At 46.8% G+C, this 27,308-nt stretch overlaps 1 protein-coding gene across 1 annotated transcript in view; it reads left to right on the forward strand.

Moving 5' to 3' along the window:
* The window catches only part of Kif26b (kinesin family member 26B), a 430,200-nt gene that overhangs the window by 132,338 nt on the left and 270,554 nt on the right, over positions 1–27,308 (forward strand). Inside the window, exon 3 of the mRNA XM_006974208.4 lies at positions 23,644–24,177. Coding sequence (XP_006974270.3) covers positions 23,644–24,177 — 534 coding nt within the window. The remainder of the gene's footprint in view (positions 1–23,643; positions 24,178–27,308) is intronic.

Below are 27,308 nucleotides of genomic sequence, written 5' to 3' on the forward strand. Positions count from 1 at the left end.
AGATATAGTTCATATGCCACAAAATTGACACTTTACAACTCAGCAGTTTTTAGTAAATGTACAAAGTCGTGCAGTAATTTTTTTTTTTTTAAATACAAGAAGATTGGTTCATTTTGAGGAATTTTGTCTCGGCGTTTGCCAGTTGGTATGTGTGCCACAGACTTACTGAGGATGGGTTATGACAGTCCAGTCCCTTGGGTTTATCTGATACGTGGAATTGTTCCAGCCAGTGGGCAGGGTCCGGAACATCAAGACCCAGTGCCCAACCCTCTTTCCTGACCACAGACTCCCTGGGTGACCAGCCTCTCAAACTTCTGGGGTTCTTTTTCCTCCAGTCTGGCTGTAGGGTAAGAGGAGTCTTCTCTTTGATGCTGTTCTTGTCTGGGAACTGGGGGATGACAAAATGTGCCAGCAGAGTGTGCCCTCGAGTGTAAATGCACCATCCAGCCTTCCTCTATCCTCCATCCATCTCCATCTCTTTGTCCTGAATGGTTCCATGCAAACGAGCCTTCCTTGGTTCACTCATTGGCTGTTACAATCCCACCACCTGTAAGGGAAGAGAGACTGATCCTGTGTCCTGCAGGGCTCCTCACCATGTCCTGGGAGTGTATAGAAGGGAGACAGGTATGGTCCTGCTCCCACAGACTTTACAGTCAACGAATAGAAGACATTTAGCAGCTGATCATGCAATTGGTTTCATAGATGCCATTGTGTTGTAGATACCAAAGGATATATTCTGCGTTATTGATAGAAATGTGAGACATGGGCTGTCCTGGTCTGAAGGTGGGAAATTTCTCTGACAGTGTGATATTCCAGCCGAGAACTGAAGGACACATGGAGAGTGTGTGAGTGTGCAAAGGCGGGAGTCTGTTCAGTGAGGGGAGAACGGTCCCTTCTTCATCCTGTATCGTTGCTTGGATTTCACGCCTGGCTCTAACCTGTCTTGCCATAGGCCAAAGCAGCTTTTTTATTAACCAGTGGTAGCAACACGTATTCACAGCATACAGAAAGAAATCCCACAGCATTTGCGGGGGCAGGGGAGATCCTTCAGAGCCGGGTCTATAAGAGGTAGAAACCCCTTGACTCCCGGAGGGAAGATTTCTTCAGGATATTTGTGCTGCTTAGTTGCCATATTGCCACAAATTAGTCACCTAGGAAGAAGGAACATCAGCTGAGGAATTGCTTCTGTCAGACTGACCCATGGACAAATCTGTGGGGCATTTTTCTTGTCCGATGATTGTGGGGGAGGGCCCGACCTATTGTGGGTGGTGCCACCCCTGGTCAGGTAATCCTGAGTAAGCAAGTCATGGAGAACAAGCCTGCAGCATCCTCCATGGCCTCTGCTTCAGTTCCTGCTTCCAGGTTCCTGCCTTGGCTTCCCTACAAAGTGGACAGTAACCTGTAAGCCAAATAGACCATTTTCTGACCAAGTAGGTTTTTGTCAGTGGTTTATCACGATAACAGAAAGCAAATTAGGATAAGCACTTTAATATATATATTAAATCATATAATATATACTTCCTATGGACTTTAGCTGCAAAGCTGAGGACTTAATAACCACAACAAAAATGTGGCTTTTGGGGAAGGTGAGATCTTGGGAGTATAGGAAAACAAAGTCACAGGGGCGGCAAACTCATTTCAACACAGGATACTCTAGTTTCCATGTTGAGAGGGTTCTCCATTTTTGCATTTAGTTTTTATTTTTATCTTCTTTTTTTATTGACATTTTATTATCTATATTAATGGAGTCTAATATGTTTCCATACATGCATATATTATATACTGATCCAATCTAATATCTTTTGAAGGATCTAGATAGTAAGTGAATCACCTACTAAACTGGTGGATGGATAAAGTGGCCCAGGAGGTAGGGTGGAGATAGAGGGTCCTTAAGTGTTCCATCACTCTTCACTTTGAGCCCCACCTCCCTTCAGTGTTACAGGCCACAGATCTTTTACCATGGGATGTTGATATTTTTTATTTTTCACGTTGGTTCTGGATTTTGAACTTTTCTGACTGCGAACTGAGGAGAAAGCGAGCTTTTGGTTTCAGTTGGATGATGACTAAGAATTTGTGCCTGGGAGACCACACCAGGTGCAGGGAGGAAGCCGGCCCCTTGCTCTTTTACTGTTAGCACTGAGCTCTGAGCCCCTGGTAGGCAGTGAGGCTAAATATGGCCTGTGTGTGCATGAGCAACAGAACACGTCTCTGACTGTGTAAGATTTCTCACACGGTTAACCAAGTCAGTGGCTTCCTGCCTCTTGTGGGTTTTCCTTTAAGGCCAGCAACCATCACACCAGGATGACAAAATTGAAGACTTCATGGCATCAGAGTCAGTTGGCTGGCTTTCTAAGTCCAGGGACCCTGAGAAAAGCAGACAGTCCTCTGGATGTTTTGCTCTTGCAGAAATGATGTTGTATAAGTGCTGTTGGTGTAGTTCTGTGTGAAGTTCACACACAGCATGTCCAAGGCCCTGTGTTCCATCCTCAGAACCCAAACAAGCAAACATGCTGTTTCATTAAAAGTATTTATGCTGTCATTGAAGACAGGAAGAGCAATATGGATGAAGAAGGAATAGGGTTCCCCCAAAGATGAGACCTTGGTCTATGATTTTTTAAAGTTTTTTTGCTTTCAGTATCCAGTTTCTCAGCTACGCATCCCAATTTGTCAAGATTAGCACTGAGCACCACAGACTTGGTGGGGTGGGGATGAAAGGGCGGGCAAGCAAGCAGGTAGGCAGCTGAGGCCTTCATAAGAAGCAGGGGAGCGAGAAGGAGAGGGAACTCCAGGGAGAAGTTAACTTAGAGGACTTGGAAAAGAGCATTCGGAGATGAAGCATTTAGATTAATGTCTCTGTGGGAAAGGAATATCCAAAAATACATGTTCCAAGTGTCTGACCCTACCCTAAGCTTGTTTGTGCTGGAATCTGAAATACAGCTTCCGTGGGGCTCCTGGGGGGTCTCAGTTACTTGATGTGACGCTCTGCAGAAGGCAGTGACTGCATTTATATGGAGGGCATCTGACTTAGGGTGTCAGGCTGGAGCTAGTTAATATCTTTAGTACACAAGAACTGTTTAAAATATTTAAGACTTCCCCTCTGATCTTCTCCCATGGGAAGTGAGTTCTGTTTGGTGTTTGAGTTGAGAGTGTGAGATGATGCTCTGAAATGGTTCGGGGCTGTGTCCCAATCATGAAATGACACCTGTGTGAAGTGAGCAGAGTTTTCATGAATCTTGTTCCTCTCTCTCTGTGTCTCGCTGTCTGTCTCTCTCTGTTTCTCTGTCTCTGTCTCTGTCTCTCTCTCTCTCTGTATGTGTATACATGTTAGTGTGGGTATGTGTATGCACATGCTAGAGACTAGAGGTTGATGCTGGATGTCTATCTCTGTCTCCTTCCAACCTCTTTTCTGAGACAAGGTCTCACTGAACCTGGAGATCATCAGCTTAGCTAGATAGGCTGGCCAATGAGCTCCAGGAACCTGTCTGTTTGCACCTCCCCAGGGCTGGGATTACAGGTGTGTGCTGCCGAGCCTGCCTTTTAAACAGGTGCTGGGGATCCGAACTCAGGGCCTCATGTTGGAGTGCCGAGCCCTCTATCGCCTGAGCTGTCTCTCTGCGCCCCTCCTCCACCCTTAAACTCTATACTCACCCCTCCCAACAGTAGGTTGTAGGTAAACAGATATAATCCTCATCACTGACACTTAAGCACAAATTCCTTCCTCATAACCACTAACGACTCCGTTTGTGTCAGCAGGAGCCCAGGTGATGACTCTCCTCAGGGCTTGACAGTTTCAACAGGCCAGAAAAAAAAAATCTCTCCTCACATAAACATATTGGGCATGAGATGCTGACTTGCAATTCACAGAATAGCTGGGAAGAGCTGGCAGAGGTGTGGTTCAGACTTAGGTGGTGTGGAACCCCAAGAGCTATCCTAGCTGTCACTGAGGGTAACAAAGCTAAAAACCCAACGATAGCCATAGGCAGTGCCTGGCCAGTGCTCCACAGCGATGAAGTGGGCACCAGGGGTCTCCTTAGTGGAAACTCTGCATGTTCTGGGATCCAAGAAGGGCTCAGGCCAGACCTCCTCAGGCCAGACCTCCTCAGGCCAGACCTCCTCCTTCCCCATCTTTTCCTTCCCTCCCACGCTCCGTTTGCTTCCACTGCATTTCTGTATAGAATTTACTCGAAAACAGGCATTTCTACTCCCTTTAAAATCAGTCCATTCAGTATCAAGGGTAGGCCTGTGGATGGTGATCAGATTCCCAGGGCACAAATAAAAAAATCTATCAGGATCCAGACAGGCTCCATATGGTAGCCTTGAGGTGTGCTGTGGTGGCAATGTGCTGGGATATCTTTTTATAACCTTCGTGTCTGTCTGTGTTGGTCTATGGGAGGAGAAGAAGAAGGAAAAGGAGGAGGAGGAGGAAGAGAAGAAGAAGAAGAAGAAGAAGAAGAAGAAGAAGAAGAAGAAGAAGAAGAAGAAGAAGAAGAAGAAGAAGAGGTTTCTGCCTCTTTCATATACATCCCCGCCTCCATCTGATGTACTGTTGGCTAATTCTGGAAGAGATACTCCACAATATGGCATCTTCAGACATGATGATGGTTTGTGTGTGTGTGTGTGTGTGTGTGTGTGTGTGTGTGTGTGTGTGTGTGTGTGTGGTGTGTTTCTCCAACAGCTACAGTAAGTTTTATGCTCTCTTGGGCTTTTCGGCTCAATATGCTGGTTAGTTATTGTTAACCTGATACAACCTCAAGTCACCTTGGAAGGAGGAACCTTAACTGAGGAATTGTCTAGATCAGATTGGTCTCTGGGCATGTCTGTGGCGCTGTTTTGATTACTAATTGATGGAGGGGGTCTCTGCCCACTGTGGGCAGTCCTGACCCTAGGTAGATGGTCCTGGGCTACATAAGAAAATTAGGTGAGCTAGCTGGAGAGCAAGCCAGATATCAGTATTCCTCCATGGTTTCTGTTTGAGTTCTTGACCTGACTTCCCCCAACGATGGACTGTGTGACCCGGAAACGCAAGGCGAGTAAACCCTTTCCTCCTCTAAGGTCTTTCTGGTTGACATGTTTTATATCATGGGAAGAGGAAAAGTAAGCTAGGACACTCAGCCTTTGACCCGTGACATCTGTGGTAATGTCATTCATTGGCTGTTGACTGGGGAAAAAGGCTCCAGGCGATTACCTACCTTGGTTTGCTTTTTACATTAAAGATGGCGCTCGTAGTCCGGAGCCCTCACTCTGTCTCCACCCTGTCTCCAGCATGTGTAAAGATGGAACCCAGAGCTCATTCCCGCTGGGGACCCCTCTCCTCCCTCCTGCCACCTCTTAGCCTCTAGTGACAGTTGTCTGGGAAATGTCAGAACTCAGCGCAGCGAGCAAGCCTTTTATCCCTGTCTGTACCTCTTGTCACAGGAAGCTGGGGATTGGGTCAGTCCTCATCTGTTCTCTGCACCCTCGCCGGTCACTGTGACTTAGCATGGAATGCACATTCCATTATGTGAGACCGTCTCCATGCCTTTGGCCTCCTTTCTGCAGGGGCCTTTGATCTTCGCTCTCTAACTGCTCAGGTCACATCTGTTTCCCCCCATGCCCTTGACCACTAAATTTGCTAAATTTGGTGTCTGCTTTTCCATTGCTGTCCTGCCGTTGAAAGGAACAGAGAATGTGGCTCTTGATAAAAGCTGAATTGATTTGGGAGCAAGCAGATCAGCACCTGTCTTTCTATTGGGATATGAAAATGATGTTATTAGCTCCCAACTAAAAAACCAAAAGCTCTCTTTTTAAAAATGTAAATTTTTTAAATTTAAAACTTTCATTATTATTGTGTGTGTCTATTTTAACCCAGTTGTAGAGGTCTTGATCTTTAACTTTTTTCTCTACACTCACTCTGTGAGACCCCTCCCCATTCCATAATTTTAGTACTTTTTTGTTTGTTTGATTTTTTTCAAGACAGGGTTTCCCTGTGTAGCTTTGGAGCCTTTCCCAGAACTCACTCTGTAGCCCAGGCTAGCCTCAAACTCACAGAGATTTACCTGCCTCTGCCTCCAGAGTGCTGGGATTAAAGGTGTGCGCCGCCGCCGCCGCCGCCGCCGCCGCCGCCGCCGCCGCCGCCGCCGCCGCCGCCACCACCACCATCTGGTTAATTTTAGTACATTTTCTTATTGATTTCCTCAATTATGTCTCCATCTCAAGTTTTGTTCCTGAACTTGACTTAACGGCCCTATTGGTCCGTTTGTGCAGCTTTAATGTCACACCAGAGCCCTGATGACTTATGAACCACGAAGTTTATTCTCACAGATCTGGGGCCTGGGAGGTTGAGGATCAAGGCACAGGCAGACTTCGTCCTGTTCATACATGTCATTGTCTTACTGTGTCCTCTCATGATAGAAGGGCGCAGAAGTCCTCCGGGGCCTCTTTTGTGAAGGTTTGTCTTAGTGCCCTTGGGTCCTGACCACTGCAAAGGTCCAGGGTTATAGTGCTGTCACCTAAACGTCAACCTAATGGATTCTGGGGCCATTCGTTACACTAAAGCCGTCTTAGGGACCTCGTTTCCTTCCGTCTCCCGCTTCACCCACTGTAGCTGAGCCGGCTCCTCTCTGTTCTCAATCACAATGACTTTCTCAGAGGCCTTGGAAAGTACCCCCCACCCTGCCTGGCCTGTTTCTTCAAGGGGGTTGCTGTGGCTTCCACCCACCTCTTTCGGGTCTCCCTGCTCCAGCATCCCTTAGCAGAGAGGCCACCTGTGCCCCCTTGTGAGAAAGTCCCTCACTCCAGACTCCCAAAGCCCCCTTCTTCTGCCCTGCCTTATTGTCTCCGTATGTCATCCCTGCTCGTTTACTCCATGGTAGCGTGTTTGGTTTTGTTTATTGGCCTATCATCATTTCTGGAGGCTCAATAAATTCATTTTCATATTGTTGCGTGGATTCGTCACCACAGGAATGCGTAGTCGTATGCTTCCCAAACTCCATGTACTTAGTTGGGTTTAATTCTCTTTTCTTTGATTGTAAATCCATTTCCATTTAGAGACTGAACACAATAATGAATATGTAAGTGAGTCATATTTCCCCCCTTCTTAAATTTTCAGACACATATAAATGCACCTAAACTTGTAATAAAAGATTCCAGAGAATTCCACGACATGTTTTCAGTCGATGGTTGTAAATAGAAATGGTTTAAGTAACATTAACAAGTTATGGTCTGGCTGAAGGACCATCGTATTTTGAGGAGGAAAACATCAATAATCCCATTTTACTACTTTCCCAAACCTTTGAAATACACAGAACTCATTAATGTTGAGGCATTTAGTAGAAATAAAAGAAAACAACAAACATTCACGATGATAGTAACTGCCAAGAGTTTAAAGGTTTTAAGTACTGCCCCACTAATATTGGATTAATGAATTAGCTTTTCAGAAAAATGGCCTGGTTCAGTTAATATATCAGACTATACTGTTTGCAGAGGCAGCAACTGAAACCCTGCTTGTAAATAATAATGGGGAAAGATCTGGAATGAATCAAGCCCCTGCCGCAGCTGGGCTGTGTTTTCAGTTCTCAAACTCAGTAGAATTAATATTGAATATAACTGTATTTGAAGCTTAACAAACACAAAAATGAAGTCCTTTGAGAATAAGCCTTTGTGAGAATTCAGTGGGGAACGGCATGAGAAACCGCTTTTTCCAGAGTCAGACTCCCAAAGGCTTTGTCTAGGAACAGTTTTAGAGTTTTGTGGGCCACCTCCTGGCCCTGCCATTGTGGGTAGACAGTCCTGAGTACAATTTGTATGTAATTGCCACAGTCGTTCCCTTAAGGAGGGGGGATTCAGGCAGTGGCTGTGGAGTCAGCTGACCTGGTGCTGCTGGGTCAGTGGATACACTAAGTCCAGGTCCGGTGCCAACTCAGTCTGTCCAGAGGTAGGTATTGTGTACCTGGAACATTCCGGGCACTGCAGAGTTATTGAATGTAAGATCTTGCCATATTGAGTCTTTTTCTTTATAGAAGAGATTCCTGGAGATTCCCAACCATCTCTGGACAGACAAGGCCAGGAGGCACTGAGAAGTACATCCTTATGTGGCTTCCCTGCTACAAGGAGACACTTTAGCTCACTCTGAAGTCTGCCTTGTCTCAGACCATAGAAACTGCCACTAGTCTCTAAGAATATGGTGGACTACACTCTTATCCTAAGCCATAGTGTTTCTCCAGTCTGTGGGCCGGTGTTTCTGCAGCAAGAATGCCTGCCACTTTCCTGACTGTTGGCCATGGGCAGACCCACGTGTATGTCCTGAAACCATCCAAGCCCAGACAAGGCTTCCCCTGAGCTTCCTTCCAGATGTGGACGCCCAGGTGCTCTAGAGATGTGCTATTGTTCTGCATGCCACAGGGCACTCAGGCCTGACTCTTGGAAGCCAGGTCTGGGCTCTGAGGAAAACTGCTGGTTAGTCAGGCCCCTGTGTGGTGGGAGCATCTCTTCTAGTTGGCAGCTTTTGGGCTAGTCCAAGATTCCAGAGCATCTGTGTTTGAGCTCTTCCTAGTTGCAAATTCTCTGGGCAACCATCTCTAAGCCATTTGTTTTCTTGGCTTGACTCTGAAGTGGGCTTATTGAAGACATTTGGAGGGCAGGAGATTGTTGGTTTGTTTTTCTGGAAAGTTCCATTCGTCCTTCTGGCCACCACAGCAGTGAGAAGAAGCCGCAAGGAAGTGACTTTTCACGAGTGTTTTGCGAGTGTGGACACCGTATTATGACGTGGGGACTAATGAAGACCAGGCAGAACATGAGCCACGGTGGGCTTTGTCTGTTTTGACCCATCTGATGTGACACTGAGCTGAGAGCACGCCTCTGCCTGGACAGAGGGTCAGGAAATGCAGAGGGACGTTGAGTCATCTTGGCCCTTCATGCTCGAATGCTCACCTGCATAGTCTTCTTTGATCTCTCTACTGTCACCTCTTTCAAAACTTGGGTCTTGAACCGCTAGCTATGACCTGAGATGCGCATTGATAGACCTGGCTCTATGCTTCTCACATATTAAGCACAGGAAGAACTTGGCGTTTGTAAGAGTTGCATGCTGTGTTTTCAGGGCTCGTCATAAAGTGCTTTTGTGCATCTGTGAATCTAATACATTCTCATGTAAATACCCTGCGAGGAATACTCTAACTTGCCTGTTTGATAAGGAAATTTAGCCTCAAGAGACTGAGTGGTTGTGGGGGCCGGGGAGATAGTTCAGTAGTTAAAATGCTTGCTGTACAAGTCTGAGGGCCAGGTTTCCGATCCCCAGAACCCATGTAAATGCTTCAGGGTGGGTGTGATGGTCTACATATAATCCCAGCCTCAAAGGGGAACTGGATCCCCAAAACAAACTGGCTAGTGAGACCAGCCAAGTTGTTGAACTCTGGATTTGAGTGAGAGATTGCTTTAACTAATAGGGTTTAAGAGCATTTGGGGATGACTCCTGATAGCAACCTCTGGCTTACACATGCATGCCCACACATGTACACATGCATGCCCACACATGTACACATGCATGCCCACACATGTACACATGCATGCCCACACATGTACACATGCATGCCCAAACACACGTCACAACATGCACATATAAACACTACACATTTAGCCGGGCGGTGGTGGCACACGCCTTTAATCCCAGCACTCGAGAGGCAGAGCCAGGCGGATCTCTGTGAGTTCGAGGCCAGCCTGGGCTACCAAGTGAGTTCCAGGAAAGGCACAAAGTTACACAGAGAAACCCTGTCTCGAAAAACAAAACAAAACAAACGAACAAAACACACACACACACACACACACACACACAAAAAAAAAAAAAAAAAAACAAAAAACAAAAAAAAAACACTACACATTTAAAAAATGGAAAAGAAAAAAACAAGACTTGCCATGGTGATAAAATTAGAAAATAGCAAAGCTTTTGGCTTTAAACTAAAAACCTGAGTATTCAGAGCTGTTCACCAAGTCCTCACATGAGGAGGACAGGCTGTTTTGCTATTGAATCTTTAATTGCAGCGTGTATTACAATATCTATAAAGGTCGGGGCCACATTAGCTTTCTAACATGTACCAAAGGAATTCACAAGTAAATAGTAAATAAACAAGGGATGAATGACATTGTTGGATGACGAGATAAATGAGCGAGTAAACTGAATGGTGACTAGACCACCCTGGTGAAGCTCCACCCGCATGCATTTGTATTGAAAAGGTCTGCATTGTAAAATACTGTTGTACAGTTTGGGACTGTGGTCACATGCGGGATGTCACCTCCAAGCATTTCCTTTCTTCTGATTGATGGTTAATGTGGGCAGGCCAAATCAGGCTCACACCAAGATTCTCAAATGGTATTGACTCTGATTTCCCCCTTTACAGCTCCCTAGAAAATACTCAGGGCTGAGTTTTATGATCTAGATTTTTCACTAGACCACACGAATCACTTTATAAACATTTTACAGTCCCCTTTCTCAAGATCAGACCAGAAGAAGTATGATAGAGGCAGGTATGGGAAAAGAACAAGCTTTCTCCCCATGTTTGAAAATCTTAACTTCCAGCTTTTTCTTGAAAGTTCATTATGGAAAAAAAGGAGGGTCACTGAATCCACTGTGGCTTGATCCTGGAAACTTGACAGGCATAATGCAGGAATGAAGAAATGACAGCTGCCAGATGCTCGGAAAAGCGGGCACCGGGTGGGCTGTGCTTGCGTTGATGGGAGGTACCTATCATACAACCCAGAAACCGAATGCATCTATTATGTACAGCTAGTCTCAGTGGGACGTCTCTGGAGGGGAACAGTCTCAGGCTGCAGTCACCCGGGAGGAGGAAGCGGTGACTGCTAGTTTTTGTACACACTGCTCAGTTGTTCATTAACACAGTGCTTGGGCCAGGGAGAGGCTTTTGCCCTTCCCACGGGTCTGAGACACTGGAGTTCTTGACATGGCTGCGTCCTGGTCAGCAGTATACATTCACTCAGGACTTCATCCTCTCCCCACAGGGGGCAAGGGGTGGGAGTTTCTCAAGATTTATGTATTCCTTCCTCCCCAAATAAGTAAGTGAGAGTTTGGTGATGAAGAGCTAAATTGGAGCATCATAAGTAGGTCTAGAAGTTGTTGGTTTGAGTTTAGACATCCTATGCCAGATTTTTTTTTTTTTTTTTTTTGGTTTTTCGAGACAGGGTTTCTCTGTGTAGCTTTGCGCCTTTCCTGGAGCTCACTTGGTAGCCCAGGCTGGCCTCGAACTCACAGAGATCCGCCTGGCTCTGCCTCCCGAGTGCTGGGATTAAAGGCGTGCGCCACCACCGCCCGGCCAGCCTATGCCAGATTTTGATGCGATATTCTAACCTCTACTCCAGGGTGTGCTGAGACATTTCTAGTGTGTCCAGGATAAAAATTAAAATGTGCAATGAGGACTGGGAAGATGGACCAGTGGGTAAGGTGCTTGCCATCTAGACCTGAGTTCAGAGTCCCAGTAACCACCTAAAAGCTCGGTGCAATAACACAGTCTGTAATCACTGCCCCGGGGAGGCAGAGCCAGGCAGATCTCTGGAGCTCACTGGCCAAATGGACGAGCATTAGGTTCAATGTGACCCTCTGTCAAAACCCAAAGTAGAAAGTGCTTAAAGAAGATACCTCTGGTCCCCACATATGTGTGACACTTGTGCACATAAACATAAGCAGTATATCAGTTACACACACACACACACACACACACACACACACACACACACACACACACACGAATGTGTAGCTTAGCCCTGATCTCTAAAGGCCTTCTCCGGCCTTGGGCATTTAGGTCAAAGTCTTTGTGACTTCCCTCACCAAATAAACCAAAGGCAGTGCAGGCCGGGTAAATGGTCTGAGCTACGTAAATGTGGTTTTTTTTTTTTTTTTGAAAGAACAAAGCAATCCTTGGTCTCTTCTGTAATTGCACCAAATTACATCTTCAGATGACTTTGTCTTCTTGTGGCGCTGGCTTTTCTTCTCCAGAAGGGAAACTGCACAGTTGCCATGATGTGAAGTCTGACCAGAGGCTCGAAATGATTTTCTAGACAAAGCCACCTCACTTGTCCCCATTGCAACCCCAGCCAAGAGGCAGATGCAGATGACAGCCTCCAGGAGCAGTCCTTGAAGCCACGCACCAGATCCACATTTTCAAGTGACCGAGGACCTGGGCCACAAGGACTTTCCGTTGCATGCTTGCTGACAAACAGCTGGTGGCTCCCTGGGCCACGCCACTGTCACCAGGAAGGGTGATGTCCATAATGCTAGTTAGAGGGAAGGATGGAGGCTGGGACAAGTGGTCCAGAATGTGACCTCCACCAGCATGTGGGTTTTAGTAGTCTGAGTAGACACACACCCTCCAAGCACAGCTCCATTGTAGCCTCAGTTGGAGTAGAGCATCATGGGAATGAACCATTTAGAGTTTAGTGTTAATGACCAAGGGAAACCAAGAGCCTGGCTGTGTGTCTGGGTGTAAAACATCAGCCTCCTTAACTGTGCAAAAGACCTTTATCCATTGAGAGTCATGAGGCGGGATCCTGTGAGAGCGCAAAGGTTAGGGTTTCTGCCATGGCATAGCATTGTTTGGGGTAGATAATTATTTATTAAAGAGAGGGTGCAGCTTTTGCTCTGTGAGGTGCTTAACAGCATCCTTGCCTCTAACCACTAGCTGTCACTACCCCCTCCCAGTTGTGACAGAAACCAAACCAATTGAAGAGTTTATTGAGTGTCTCTTGGGGGTCAGAATCGGCAGTGTCTGAGCACCATTGGCAGCCAGAGGGGGCTGAGTGAGGAAGCCTTGTATCGCTGGTTCTGTCTTTAGCCTTCGGGTTATACCTCAAGAACCACTCATCATATCTGGAATATTCATTGTAAAGAGTGGTCACCTAGCACCAAGTTCCTCACAGGAGACAGAGTCACTGAGTAGGACAGGGGCTGCTCATCTACTTCTGCTCAGGCCACAGCTAAGGTCACACACATGAGCCAATGAGTCAGGTATCCCTTCTCATGTCTGTCTTCCCTCTCCTCCCATTCCTTTGTGACCTCCTGGAGGGCTCATTAGCTCATGGATGCCAGAACCCCCCCCACCCCCCATCCCCCCACCCCCCCACCCCTCACCTTCCCCCATCCCCGCTTCCAAGATTTCAGCACATGCCCCATGAGCATCTAAGGGAAGGCAGGACCTGCCTGATTAGGGGTTTCTCAGGCAAGGGGGCATGGTGAAGCGTCATCTTGATGGAGGGGACTAAAAAGACGTGGGGGCAGACAAGCCCTCCTGTCCTGTCAGAACACTGAACTGTCTCAGCCTGGTTACAATCTTGAGAACAGACTCCAGGAGGCAAGAATGGAGGTTACCCTCGAGATGAAACATCACGGCACGCTTTCTGCCTCCTGGGAATTTGCCGTGATTCTGACGATAGAACACGCACCTCTCTCATAAGGAAGTGTTTGCCGAGTCCCATGACTCGGAACAGACTGATGCTGTGCCCTAGCATGAATGAGCAAGGGGTGTGTGTGTGTGTGTGTGTGTGTGTGTGTGTGTGTGTGTGTTTTGCTTGATGGCTATGTAAGTGAGCCACAGTAAGTGGCATGCATTTAAAATGTACACTTAGGCACATGTGGACCGAAGTGCTCATACCCACAAAGCCATCCCCAGTGACAATAATGAGCAAACCCTTTACCCTCCAAAAGTGCCCCATGGTCTCAAGGGCAGAGACAGGGTGTGGGGAAGAGGGCTGCACGGACTTCTGTGGGACAGAGGGGAGCCCATGCTGACCCTGCAAGGAGATCACCGAGCAGCCAGGGCAGGTTCTGACAGCCAGCCTGAGCAGTCAGGTGAGGCCTGGAGTACTGGGCCACAAGCATCAGGTCTTGGGGAGCTGCTGAAGCTGTCACATTTGCTCTGGGATATGTTCTGAACAGAACTTTTCAGTCTTTTATTCTTTAAAAATTCCATAACTGAAGTTTAAGAATCTCACATTTTTGTTGTAAATCCAGGAAAATGCAGTTGAGTCCATTCATAGTTAGTTAACAGTTCTGAAACAGTCCCATGTAGCTAGAACTTCCCACAGAACGAGTGTACTTCCCCTCCTGCGCCTGGTGGTGCCCTGCAGCCTGCACAGGAGCACGCATGCAATGTTCGTGGACTTCAGAAATTAGACAGCAGAAGAATCCCAGTATGTCACATTAGAGTCTTGAAGAGTCCTGTATTTGCAAAGTTCAGTATTCCGGTGTGTGCTGTGAATGTGAACTTGGAAGTCTGGGAAGCCGTTTGGTGATGTGGCGGGGGTACACTTGCTCACGGGAAACTCTTAACCCAGTTGTGAATCGAGTGTGTTTTCCCAGGGAAATGTATAAACCGGGAAGCAAGAGTCTCAGGTGTGAAGCTCGTTATGCTAAGATGGAATCAATCATCTTTCTCTTTTTACCCGTCCCTGGTAGACATGGTCAGCTCATAGGAGACACTAGTCAGCTGTTCATTACAACTGCACATCTAGCAGAGTGCCTATTTAGCATCACATGTGGTGTGTGTATGTGTGTGTGTGTGTGTGTGTGTGTGTGTGTGTGTCTGTGTGTGCAAATGAAATTGCCTCTGCATGTGCATGTGAGGCCAGAGGTCAATGTTGAATATCATCCAATGTCACTCTTCCTCATTTTTTGAGACTGTCTTTACTGAACCTGGAGTTCGCCGTTTTGGCTAGACTGGCCTGAGAGCCCCCTGGGATCCGCTCATCTAGACGCCCCCAGAGCCGGGTTACAGATGTGAGCTCCTGCTCCTGGCTCTTATGTGGGTGCTGGGGATCTGAACTCAGCTCTTCGATCTTGTACAAGGAAGCACTTTGTCTACTGAGCCGTCCTCCCGGCCCCAATGACTCCCTTTGTGGGGAGCAACAAGATCCACTTTTCAGTTGACCCACTTCAGTGAAAATCATAGGCTCAGCTGCCATGGAAACTAACAACTCGTTGATTAGCTGAACCTTTAAAATAGAGAAGAAACTAGGAGCCATTCAGGGAGCAGCCCAAGAAATGCAAGTTCTTAACTTGTCAACTTCTCCATCTATAGAGGTGGGAATATCTATATCTCTGTGTGTGTGTGTGTGTGTGTGTGTGTGTGTGTGTGTGTATTCCCTTTGCAGTTATAAAAGCCACGTGCTCAGTTCTTCTGGATAAAGTAAGCTGTAAGGTAATTGCCACCATTATCACCACCCCAGCCACCGCTACCACCACCATCTGAAGCATGAAGCCTATACCAGGTTCAGTGTGAGATAATGAAAGTGACCACAGTGGAAAGAGCCACGGTGGCTTATCTGACACTAATAATTACTGTCACTTATAAGCAAGTCAGGGACTGTGCCAAGATGTTACATCTACATCATATCTTACCCCTACCAAATAAAATAGGTATGATCCCAAGTTCACGTTCCTATACTGAGGGGACTAGAGTATGGTTAGGTTTTTAAACACAGTGGTTTCTGGTTACGGGTACTGAGTGGTAGAGCCAGGGCCTGAGCCTCCCACACTCCACCAAGAACTTTGAAAAGAACCTGTGAAACTGTTCACAGGAGCTAGGTGGAAAGCCTGTGACCTTGACAGACTATCCTCCCCTGTGATCCTGATGAGAAATACCTCACCTAGCTTTTGACTAATTCATGAACTTCTACAATGGTATTTTGAGGGCTTGGGAGATGGCTCAGCGGCTTCCTGCACAAACATGAGGGCTGGAGTCCGTATCCACAGCACCTCTGTAATGATGGCAGGTATGGTACCCTGCCTGTACCCCAACGCTTGGGCGGTGGAGATCAGTAGAGCAAGCGGGCTAATAAGGCAGATGAGTTGGGGAGTTCCAGGTTCAGTGGGAGACCCTGCTCTGCCTCACTATATTATGTGGAGGGTGAACAAGGAAGATAACCACCATCAACCTCCACCTACATGCACACATATGTACATGAGCACTCTCATCTGTGCCCATGCATGTGTGAACACACACACACACACACACACACACACACACACACACACACACACACACACACACACACACACAGAGTAATGATAACAATAAAGTAAAAATAAAATTCTCCCTTTTCTTTTAAAGTAGGAAGTTTCTTTTGTTATTATTACTGAAGCTTAGATACTGTTTATTCAATCTCTTACATGTCATGCTTGTGAATTACTTCTAATCTGTACAACTCTATAACCCAGGTGATATTTCCTACTTAGCAGTTGACAGAATCGGGGCTCAAGGCAGCTTTGCTGCCGTCATCTGGGGTCTAGGATCCAGGACAGAGCATCTTCACGTGCCTGCCTCTTTTGTCTTCTGCTCTGGTGGTTACCTCATATTTTGACAGAACTGCTCTGTCTTGTTTATTTGACTTTCTCAATGTATTCCTCACCCCTGTCTCTGGGTGCACTTTGGGATATTCTAGAGCAAATACGTTGGCACTGGCTCAGATCTAGTGACATGAGGGGCATGTGATGTTCCGTAGTGCGAGGCAGAGAACATGCATGTCTGTCTGTTTGAGCAGAGAGCTCTTATCCTCAGCACCTTTTCATGTCCTGTTAATTGCTTGCCACCCGCCCTTGGTACTGTTGAGCTCAGAAGTCGAACGCACTTGCTTAAGCATCCCTGCAGTGGTCTGGAGCAGAATCGCACAGGCTGGGCACCATCATGACATCTCAGCCTAATTTGGTTTCTTATGTAAAACAACTTTGGCCTGACATTTAACATTTCTCCCTTCAGTGGGTTTTTTTTTCCCTCTTTGTCTCTCTGAGCTCATTACCTAGTATGCCTTTTATGCCTTTACATTCTTTTTTTCTCTCTCTCTCTCACACACCAGGATTCACATTCATGAGCACACCAATGTGTGATCTTCATTACTGGGGAAGTGCGACTGCCTTACAGAACAGACTTACAATGGTGACGAATCCCGGGTCCAAGAAAGGCAGCCAGACATTTCTATTGATGCTGTACGTTAATGAAGTAGAACTGTGAGCAGGCTCTCTCCCACAGGCTGTGGAGAATGTGTCCCCTGCCAATCAGAGGGACCCGCTCAGGGACTAACTTCAGTTCACACATGGCATCAGTGCGGATGGCAGAGCCCTTGAGGCTGGGACCCTTCCTGTAAAGAACAGCAACACATCCTGACTTTGTCCAACACTCTAATTTGTTTCCTGGCTCCTCTCCAGAGGTAGGCACAGCCGTTGAATGTGGTCTGGGGATTCTACGAACAGCAGAATAACGGATCCTAGCTTGGGTTTTCTCTGTTCATTCTTGCTGAGTAGATCCAACATGCTCAAAGGGTGAAGGAGACTCTGGGCGATGTCCTCCTTAGATCTCATGGAGCCTCTGCTTCAAATCTCCACCATCAACCCCCTGAGGACAATGACATGGAAACTCAGGAAGCTGAAACAATCATAAAAAACAGAGTCTTCTTGGGGAAGAAGTGTTTGGGGATGGGGGAGGGAGACTTCCAGTTTAAACTGTCCTGGCTCTTAAGGCTGAGTATGTGATGGCCACACTGTCTTGAATTAGAAACCTTTCTCTGAGAGACACTTGTGTCCAAATATTTGGACCCTAATGGGAATGAGCTGTTATTTTTGTGTCTACTCTATAATGTTTGCTACCTATTGATTTATCAGTTTTCAATTTTGTAATTTGCCTTCAGAAGGCTCATTAATAAGGCCATCTGCCTCAGGGAGCAGAGCGGCTGTAAAGAACACCCAGGGAGAAAGGACACTCCCCAGGAAAGGTGACAGGGTGCGAAGGCAAACCCCAGGCCAGAGTGTGAAGGTAAATCCCCTTGATCCGGGAGGCCTGCCTGCTGTGCAAAAGAAACCATTTTATTCTCAGGGCCCGTCTTCTATTCCAGGCCTCAAGGGACAGTTGTTTGTGGAGGGAGAAACTTTAGGAACAAAGTGGAAAGAAGTCCCCTTTGAAGAACAGCTTAAATCCTGTGCAGCCTGTCGCTAGAGGCCTCTGGAATAATAAACCAGGAGCAAACATCACCAGGAATTTGTACAACACAAGCTGGATGCTGACTCCAGCTGTTGCCTTCATCACAGACCCAGAGGCTTTGGAGGAACACACGCAAAGCACTCTTTTGGCTAAAATAATGCACAAAATCACCCTGCCCTCAACAGTGGCATTAGCATTCATTGCTAAGCAACCTACCCCTCAGAGGCCAAAACACAGAGTAGAAAGCAACCAGGAGCACCGTAAACAGCACTGTTTGCCTGGCCAGTGTTTTCTTGCCTGAGCCCTGCAGATTCCACAGCCCTCATTACCAGTCCCTCCTCATCCATTGAGAGTCTGCTACCACCTGCTTGCTGGGGGGGCCAACCTCAGTGAACCACGAATGAAATACTAGTCCAGAATTTCTCAGCTGTACTGATGATTAGGGAACAATAGTTTTAGTTTATTCTATGTAAATATTACTCTTTTAGAAATTTAGGGGAAAGATGAAAAGATTAGCTGAGGCCAGAGAATCTGTTCTGATATTAAGGATCAGTAAAAGGAGCGTGACTGACCACACAAGGCTCTTTGGCTAGGACAGCAGTTATTACTGGGAAGCTGTCTGAGTCTGAGACTTAAAACCTTCTGTGCCGTGCTTCTTCAGCCAGCTGGCTATCACTAGAGCACACACCTGAGGTGACCAACTTAAAGTTAAAGAAAGCATATTTGGTCTCATGGTCATAGATTTTAGTTCATGGTCAGGTAGGCAACTGCTTTCAGCTCTCTAGTGAGGGTATCAGATGGCAATGGTGGGCAGCCAGTGTCAGAGTAAAACTGATCACTTCCTCACCAGGAAAGAAAATTGGTGGGAAGGGGCCACAGTCTGTTTCAGAAGTCTGCTCAAGTTTTCCAAAGATCTTTCATTAAGTCCTATCTCTTAAAGGTATAGTAGCACTCTGGAGGCCAAAGCCTTAGTTCATGAGAGTTTGGGGGAACATTTAAGATGCATATTAGCTGAGATTCAGTTAAAAAAAGCAAATGAGTGATGGCCATAGAATGACTTTGTTACTTAACTGCTTTAGCCTAGATTGATTCTCTATCATTAATTAATTAGTTCATTCATTCATTTCACAAGTATTTCTTGTGAGATTCCTCTGTAATAGGTTTTGTGCTAAACATTTAAGGACTAAAAAGTTATGGGGCTGGAGAGATGGCTCAGAGGTTAAGAGCACTGACTGCTCTTCCAGAGGTCCTGAGTTCCATTCCCAGCAACCACATGGTGGCTCACAACCATCTATAGTGAGATCTGGTGCCCTCTTCTGGTGTGAAGGCATGCATGCAGGCAGAACACTGTATACATAATAAATTATTTATTTATAAATATATAATATAATATTTATATAATATTATAAATAAATCCTTATATTAAAAAAGTCAAAAGAATATTTCCCCCTTACACAGAGAACTAACTGTACAAATAACAATAGCAGAGGGCTTAGAATTGAAGTTTGAAAAAGGAGGGATGATGCCATCATGTATTTTACTACCATGATTACAGGGGTAGAAGGAGGTCAAGGCTCAGTGTGAGGAGACCGTGTGAAGTGGGGGATGCTAAATTCATTAACATGGCTGTGGGCGTCAGAGGGTCTGTTAACCTGGTCCCGGGCACGGAGGCAGCGGCACAAAGGGGAGGGGTAGGTTGAGGCCTTCTAGGAATTTCCATTCAGTGAGTTTGCTGATTGGATGTGAATGGATAGAGACAAAGATGATTCTAGATGTCTAACCTGGGCCCCCTTGATAGCTAATTATATTATTTTGCTTAGATAATGAATACTGGCATGAAGGAAGATTTAGGTGCAAAGGAATTTAGTTTGGAGTTGTCGGTTTGAAGGGTGGTTTTGAAGGGGGAGGACTTAGGAGGATGATCAGGCCGGGACACAAAGAGGGAATACCTAGACACCATGGTAATAGTGCAGATGGACACTGAGGCCATGGACTTGGGTGTGATTCCCTGGAGAATGAAGTCTCCCAGATGTGTGACCCAGTCCGTGGGAGTCACAAGACAGGGAGAGCCCGTGGGTTGTGACAGGAGACCCATTTTCCTGAAATACTCTTAGGACAAGTGTCAAAGCGATGATGTCACCAGAAAGCCACGTCATAGGGTTTCCTTGTTCCTTTGTAGTCATTACTAATTGTGACAATTTAGATGTGTGAAGATTGACTTCACTACCCTATTCCTTCTGAGGGCCACTACCAGATACTCAGATATCTTCTCAAGTTCCCCTTCATGTGAGAGAGAAGACAAAAATAATTTTTCGTATTTTCTCTGAAAGATGAGAGTACTTTGAGGTTAACAGTTTGGGTGGGAGATGTTGCATAGGCACCAATGGCTGGTTTTCGTAGGTGTGGAAGTGAAAGTGGAGGTATTAAAACAGGGTTCTGCCTGTGTGTGCCTTATGCTGTCCAATTTGGCTCTTTCCCTAGGTCACAGGGTGGGCCAGAAGCAGACAGTGCAAAGATCTCAAGACCCACCAGCAAGGCAGACCCCAGGCTGGGTGCCTGGCTCTCTTTCTCCGGGTTTGCTAATGCAGTAGTTCCTCCTACGTCTGTCTTCTGGGCCCCGCGTCCTCTCTGTGTCCATGACAGGAATGCCCAGCACGTGGCACCCATGCTCCAAATGCTTCCTGACACTTGTTTCCTTCTCATTTGACACGGAGTCCCCCCATCTTAGCACATGCAGAAAACCGTGTCGGTTGGCCATTCCTCATTGAAGTCAACAGTCAAACTAAAATATTTATAACGTGTAAAAAAAGCCCTGGGAAGACATGTTGGTTCCCACAGATGTCTCTCTTGACGTGTCGAAACCTCAGGGTGATCTGAGCTATTGTGGGGTGTTTGGGTCAAGGGCTGCTTAAGTGAAGGATCATCTTTTGGTTATCATCCAGCAATTGATTCTTCCTTCAACGATTCAGTCTTCCTCTTCTGGAGACATCAGTGGATCACTGACAACTTTCAGGCTGCCTGAGCCCACATACTGGAAGAAAGCCCGACTGGGGCATCCATCAGTGTGCTTGTTGGCTCTCTTAGGGCTGGGGTTGGTTGTATATGGGAAGGAGCAGGGAGGACTAGAACCCTCAAAGACGGCTTGTGGATTAAAGAACTACAGAGCTCCGTGGTGTTGCCGGTGTTGATGGATCCTGGGTTGCTTCAGATCAGACTAAAGGGGCGGCAGAAAGAAGGGTGTGGTGTTTGATAATCTAGGAGCCGAGAAGTCCTGGATATGAACTCACATAGGACAGGAATTGGACTCAGCTCCCGGTTGGTGTGAAGCTAACGTATCAATTTGTTAAATGTTGGAAGTTGAGCTACAAAGAGCAACAGGCTGAATAAAGAAGGGATTACTCGGGGGAGAGGTTAAAAAAATCAAAGAGATGGGTGAAAGGGTTCTCAGAACCAGGGGTAGTTCATGAGCTCTGAGGAGCCGGTGTGTGTCTCTATGTCAGTCAAACCCAGAAGCTAAGCCGTGCACTCCAAATCCCAAACACCGCCAAGTGTGCCTGTGACTTCTCTTGTAGCCACCACCTTCCTGTGCTGTTCCTTCCTGACAGTTGAAGGAGCAAAGGTAATATTTTAGACAGGGTGTTAAGTAACCCAGCATGATCCGGAACTCACTCTACAGCTGAGAATTGACCTTGAACTTCTGACCCTCCTACCTCTACTTCCTGAGGCCTGGAACAGAAGCCTTGCTTCACCACATCGGGTTTATTTGGTGCCCTGGATCAAATCCATGGCTTTGGGCGTGATAGCCAGGCACTCTATCAATTGAGTTACAGTCCCATCCCAGCAAAAACATTTTAAATAAGCAATTAAACCAAGGCCTCTTGAAACCCAGTGTTGGTGGCTTGAAGGCATATGTGCTTGGCTATGGATGTTCTTTGACTCTTGAAGTGAAAGTTAACAGACAAGTAAGTGGTCAAGATGTCTGTGGGTACTCCAAAGTTTTCATCCTGTTGGATCTGCTTGTTTGGTAAACTAAGGCAACAGTGTGTTCTAGAATGGCCCCCTCAGTGATTCTTTTGGGTCCCACATGCTCTTGGGCTATGATTAAGGACTGTCTGGACAAAGCAGCTGCCTCTTAGGAGAATGCCACAGCGATCCTCATCTGGTTTGCATGGCTTCTCCAGGTGGAACCTGGTCATCCGGACCCCCCATTGCTCCAGCCAGTTTATAGGCTGTCTTGGGTTTCTCACTGCGGCTCCGGGACGAGCCCTCTTGATTTATTAATCAATTAATCAGTGCATGCCGAGGAGCTGCTCAGGGTTGTTAAACAGGGAAAACAGAATTCTGGGGCCCATCATTCAGACAGATCGTGATTAGGAACCAACCTCCCACGGATGGTCTTCCTGCCCACCCTGACTGCCCCATATTACTTTCCATACAGGCCACTCAGTCCAGATGGGCCTCTGCTCCATAAAAACAGACAGCACTTTTCTGAAGGGCATTTTTTTTTTTTTTTTGGTATTCTACAGGAAAATGACTCCTGAGGTGAGTTTCATTTGTTACTCACAATAACTGTTGAATTTTGCAAATTCTGCCAGGCCCCAAGTATGCCCAGGTGGTTCTGTTCATACGTGCATGGAGAGTACTGTCCTATCCTGTTTTCCCCACAATTGAAGTCTTGGAGATGGAAGGGTTGGAAAGGGTATTACCATAGCAAGGGTAGGACACAGTGACTGCTCGAGTTGGGACAGGTTCAGTGCAAGGAATAAGGTGTCTAAGGCCAGGCAGAGCTCCAGGGACACAAGGAACAGAATGCGGGAATGTGTTGATACCCATTTACATGCCAGAGCTATTTCTTCATGGAGTCCCATTTCTGTGGAAGTTAAAGCAAAGTAAATGAGAGATAACATCTTCATTACCCCTATGTATCTTTTAGCTATGACCTTGGAGCATAAGATATGGGAGTGGAGGTTGAGAAAGGACTCACTTCATAGCCCAGGCTAGCCTGAAACTTAGCAATCCTTCACAGCTCCCCTAGTGGTGGCGTGAGCTAGGTGCAGGTGTGAGCCACTACACCGCCTGAAGATTTTTATTAGTAGTTTTAGATGAAGTGTGTGGAGGAAGCATCTTGGACTAGTCAGGAAATAGGAAAGCAGGTACAGCAGATAGCTCCTCATGGGGTTGGTGACGGATCCTAGGTGCTTGTAGAGGCATGCTGTCTGCTGGAGCAGGCTGGATCCCGGAGCTAGAATCTATTTGGTTAGTGTTCTTCCCCATGGCAATGACTTAGCACACATGTGGCAGAGGCCAAAGTTTAGCAGAATAGATTCTCTGTTCCCCATCACAAGTGACACTTCCATCCCTTGGCAGCTCTCTGCTGCCCAGAATGGTGCACTCACCCCCACCATGCTGGACCAGGGAGGGAGCAGGTTGTCCATAATTCTTTAGTGGACATAGGAGAGTCAAAAATGACCTCCTTTGACTGAGCAGTGGGGGTTCTTAGAGGTTGTGTTTTGTTTAGCATCTTTCAAGTTTTCATCACCTGATTCTTGTGTGTGTCTGCCACCTGATGCTCTTCCTAGTCTGACTTCCTCCTGGTGGATGCTGTGAAAACAAACCATCAAACCCTTGGATTGTAGACATCTAAACAAGACTTACTAGTACTGAGTTACATCCTGTTCTTTTTTTGTGTGTTCTCTAGGACCCTGCTTTCTCTGCTGTGATTCACGACAAACTCCAGGTCCCTAATACCATCAGGAAGTCATGGAATGACCGAGACAACCGCTGTGACATTTGTGCCACACATCTGAACCAGCTAAAGCAGGAAGCCATCCAAATGGTGCTCACCTTGGAGCAGGCAGCCGGCAGCGAGCACTATGATGCCTCCCCAGGCTCACCCCCTCTGGTCTCCAGCATCCCCACCCTGGTGGGGTCCCGGCACATGGGTGGGCTCCAGCAGCCCAGGGAGTGGGCCTTTGTGCCTGCCCCCTACGCCACCTCTACCTACACAGGCCTTGTCAGCAAACACAGCGGCAAACCCAACAGCCTTGGGGTCAGCAATGGCGCAGACAAGAAGGGTGGATCCCCGACACACCAGGCCAAGGTCAGCCTCCAGATGGCCACCAGTCCCAGCAATGGGAACGTCCTTAACTCCGTGGCTATTCAGGCTCACCAGTATCTGGATGGCACCTGGTCCCTTTCAAGAACCAATGGGGTTACCCTGTACCCCTACCAGGTAAGCACCCTCTACAAGCAGGGAAATACAGGGGTTCCCTCCTCAGGTATTGAAATGAACACAGATTCCAGATCTCCCTCTAGAAGTTAAGAGTCAAGGCAGCGGTGGGCTGTGCCTACTTTTTCCTTTTGCAAGCGAGTTCTCACCAAGGAGCTCCAGTCAGGCCTGCAGGCTTTGAGAGAGTTATCTGTCAACTCCCAATTCCTAACCGCTCCTTGCTTAGCTAATATCTCTGCCCCCACCCCCGAGGGATGTTGTTCGTTTGAGCAGCACCAAGGGCCTCCTAGCCGCCAGCTTTACTGTGTGGGCTAGTGAATAAGAGCAAAGGCCTGGAAATGCTCAGTCTGGCCAAACACCCTGACCTGCACACATGCTAGAAAAACAACTTGGCACAAAGGGATTGCCCTGCCCCAGGTTCGAATCTCTCACTTTGGAATTGATGGCACAGTAGTAAGGATTAAATAAAGGGACATGGAGGGACACACACACACTCACACACACACACACACACACACACACACACACACACACAGTATGTTGTCCAGCATATGCTATGGTATTATACTTCATAACAGGAAATTTAGAAATTAAGACAGACAGGTGAGAGTGTTTTGACCCCGAAACTGCAGTGGCTCCCTAAAATTAGAATCTTTAAAGCAATTGATGAGTTAGGCAGGGCATCCCTAATAATTTAGATGAAGGCCTGTGTTGGCCTCCTGTTCCCATTGTCAATATTTTCTGAATGGGGTGGAGGACCTCTTGTCCCTTGGCAAACTTTTACTTTTTTCTCTCTGAGACTCATCTTTATGATGGACCTGATCACAGAAGCCTCCCCCCCCCCCCCCCCCCGTGGTTTTCTCCTTTCTCCTTTTCTCTTTTTAGGCACTGAAATGAGCACTACCCTCAGGCCTCTTTATATGGAAGTAAGAGAGCAGGTCTCTAATCTGGAAAAAACGGAGTTCTGATCTAGATATAATAGCACATCCTAATGCTAGGGACATAAAAATCTAGAGTTACTGGCTAGCCTAGGCTACAGAGACAGTTCAAAGCCAGCCTGAGGTACATAATGAAACCTCCTCTAAAAAAAACAACAAAACTCCAAATAAAAAAACCAAACAAAACATAGGAAAAATAATCTTTCCTGATTTTTCTTAGGGGAGTTTTCTGTCGGATGAGGGTCAGAATCAACACATGTACTCTGTCCTCTGGGTCTGCTGGGTAGGGACTGTCACTGATGTGGAGAGGTGGCCATAGTCATGGGTGTTAGGAAGGTAACTGGAATATCAGGTAATCCTGAACGCCTCAGGTCACTTCTTTCTGTGCTGTGTCCTAGGGGGTGAGCAGCCTTCTCTTATATAGTGACTCGGGCTTCCTTCATCAAGTGTGTCCCCATCTTTCAGGGGCCTCAAGAGTCATCCATAGACTTTCTGGAACCAGCCAAGAAATGAGGGGGAGGTGCTGAGGCCCCCATAGTGGGTCTGAGGCTTAGCCTGGGTATATACAGTGCTTCTATTGATATTCTACTGCCAAGAATCCAGGGCTTTAGCTCCACTCCCCTGCAGGAGAAACTGGGGAAGCCAACACACCCGGGTGCCCAGAGGAAAAACAAACCGAGCGAGGGTACACAGAGCAGTTCTGTGACACGAGGCAAAAAATACAGGGAAGCATAAAATGAACTCAATGTGGCTGATAAAAATCTGAGTACTTTCTCATTCCCCCACATAATTTGATTTAACCCTGCAGTGGGCCTGTAAGGCAAGGAGGAAACGGTTAGACCTTCTGTGTATAGCCAAGGAGCATGATGCTTAGGAAAAGTGAGTGACTTCTGACTTCACGGCCCGTGGGGGAGCAACACTAGATTGCCCACCATGTTCCCTCCAGCCTTCCTGCCTCCGCCCTGTGCAATCCCCCGTCAGCATTTCCCACATGCGGCTTCCTTTCCGACCCAGAACAGCAAAGAAAACAAAATTCTTATTTTGACATGCAGGGCCTGAGCAACCATTTGACTTTTAGATGAAGTTCTGTGTGGTTTATCTACGTATACCACATTATATCATATAACTATATATTTATACACTGTATAAATAGGATAAGGAACCAATAAGAGAGCCTTTAAGGAGGCTGCATAGCCTGGTCTTGAGAGTCACTGCCTAGGGCTCTGTGTTAGCTGTCTTTTTTTTTTTTTTTTTTTTTAATTTTGTGTTTATGAGTTTCTTGCCTGCATATATGTATGTGTAGCGAGTGTGTGCCTGGTGCCAGCAGAAGCCAAAAAAGGGTGCCAGGTCTCCTAGAACTAGAGTTACAGACTGTTGTGAGCCCCCATGGGAATGTTGGGAATCAAACCTGGGTCCTCTGCAAGAGCAACAAGTGCTCTTGACCACTGGACCGTCTTCCCTGGCTCTGTGATAGAATTCTGTCATTATAACAGACAGAGGACACGATGACATTAGAGGAGAGAAAGGTTAGTTGCTCTTACAGTTTCTGATCAGCCGGCCTCTGTATTAGTTACTTTTCTTAGCACTCTGACAGGACATCTGAAAAGAGGAAGTTTTATTTTAGCTCCGTTTTGGTGGGGAAATATGGAGGCGAGCAGCTCCATGATAGCATGGGGCTGAGACTTCTTCCTTCCCCACATCTCCACAGAACAGAAGCAGAGCGGGGAGTCCTGGTGCTCCTCTGGCCTTTCTCTTTTATATAACCATGTTCAGGCTTGGTCTTGGCTCCTCAGTTAATTTAACCTGAAAGTAAGCCCACAGATACGCCCAGAGGTATGTTTCTCACCAGTTTCCAAACCCAGTTGTCTTGACAATGGGGATCAACCATCAGAACCTCACAGCTTTGGGGCCTGTGGTGAGACAAACTATATTGTAACCTCGATGCTATGAAGAGAGAGAGGAGCCCAAAGCCTCAAGAGCATGCCCCCAGTGGCGAAAAGACCTCGCATTAGGCCCCGCCTCTTAAACATCCTACCATCTTGCGGTAGTCTTTCTCATATGGGTCCCTGGGGGAGCAATCAGCAACGGACCATAGCTGTCAGGAACAGAGTATGTCTTCATTATGGAATGGTATGCTTTTTTTTTTATTGTTTATCATTTAAAAATATATAATGCATTTAAAATATTTTTTAAATT

This window comes from Peromyscus maniculatus, chromosome 11, assembly GCF_049852395.1.
Source record: "Peromyscus maniculatus bairdii isolate BWxNUB_F1_BW_parent chromosome 11, HU_Pman_BW_mat_3.1, whole genome shotgun sequence".
NCBI lineage: Eukaryota > Metazoa > Chordata > Mammalia > Rodentia > Cricetidae > Peromyscus > Peromyscus maniculatus.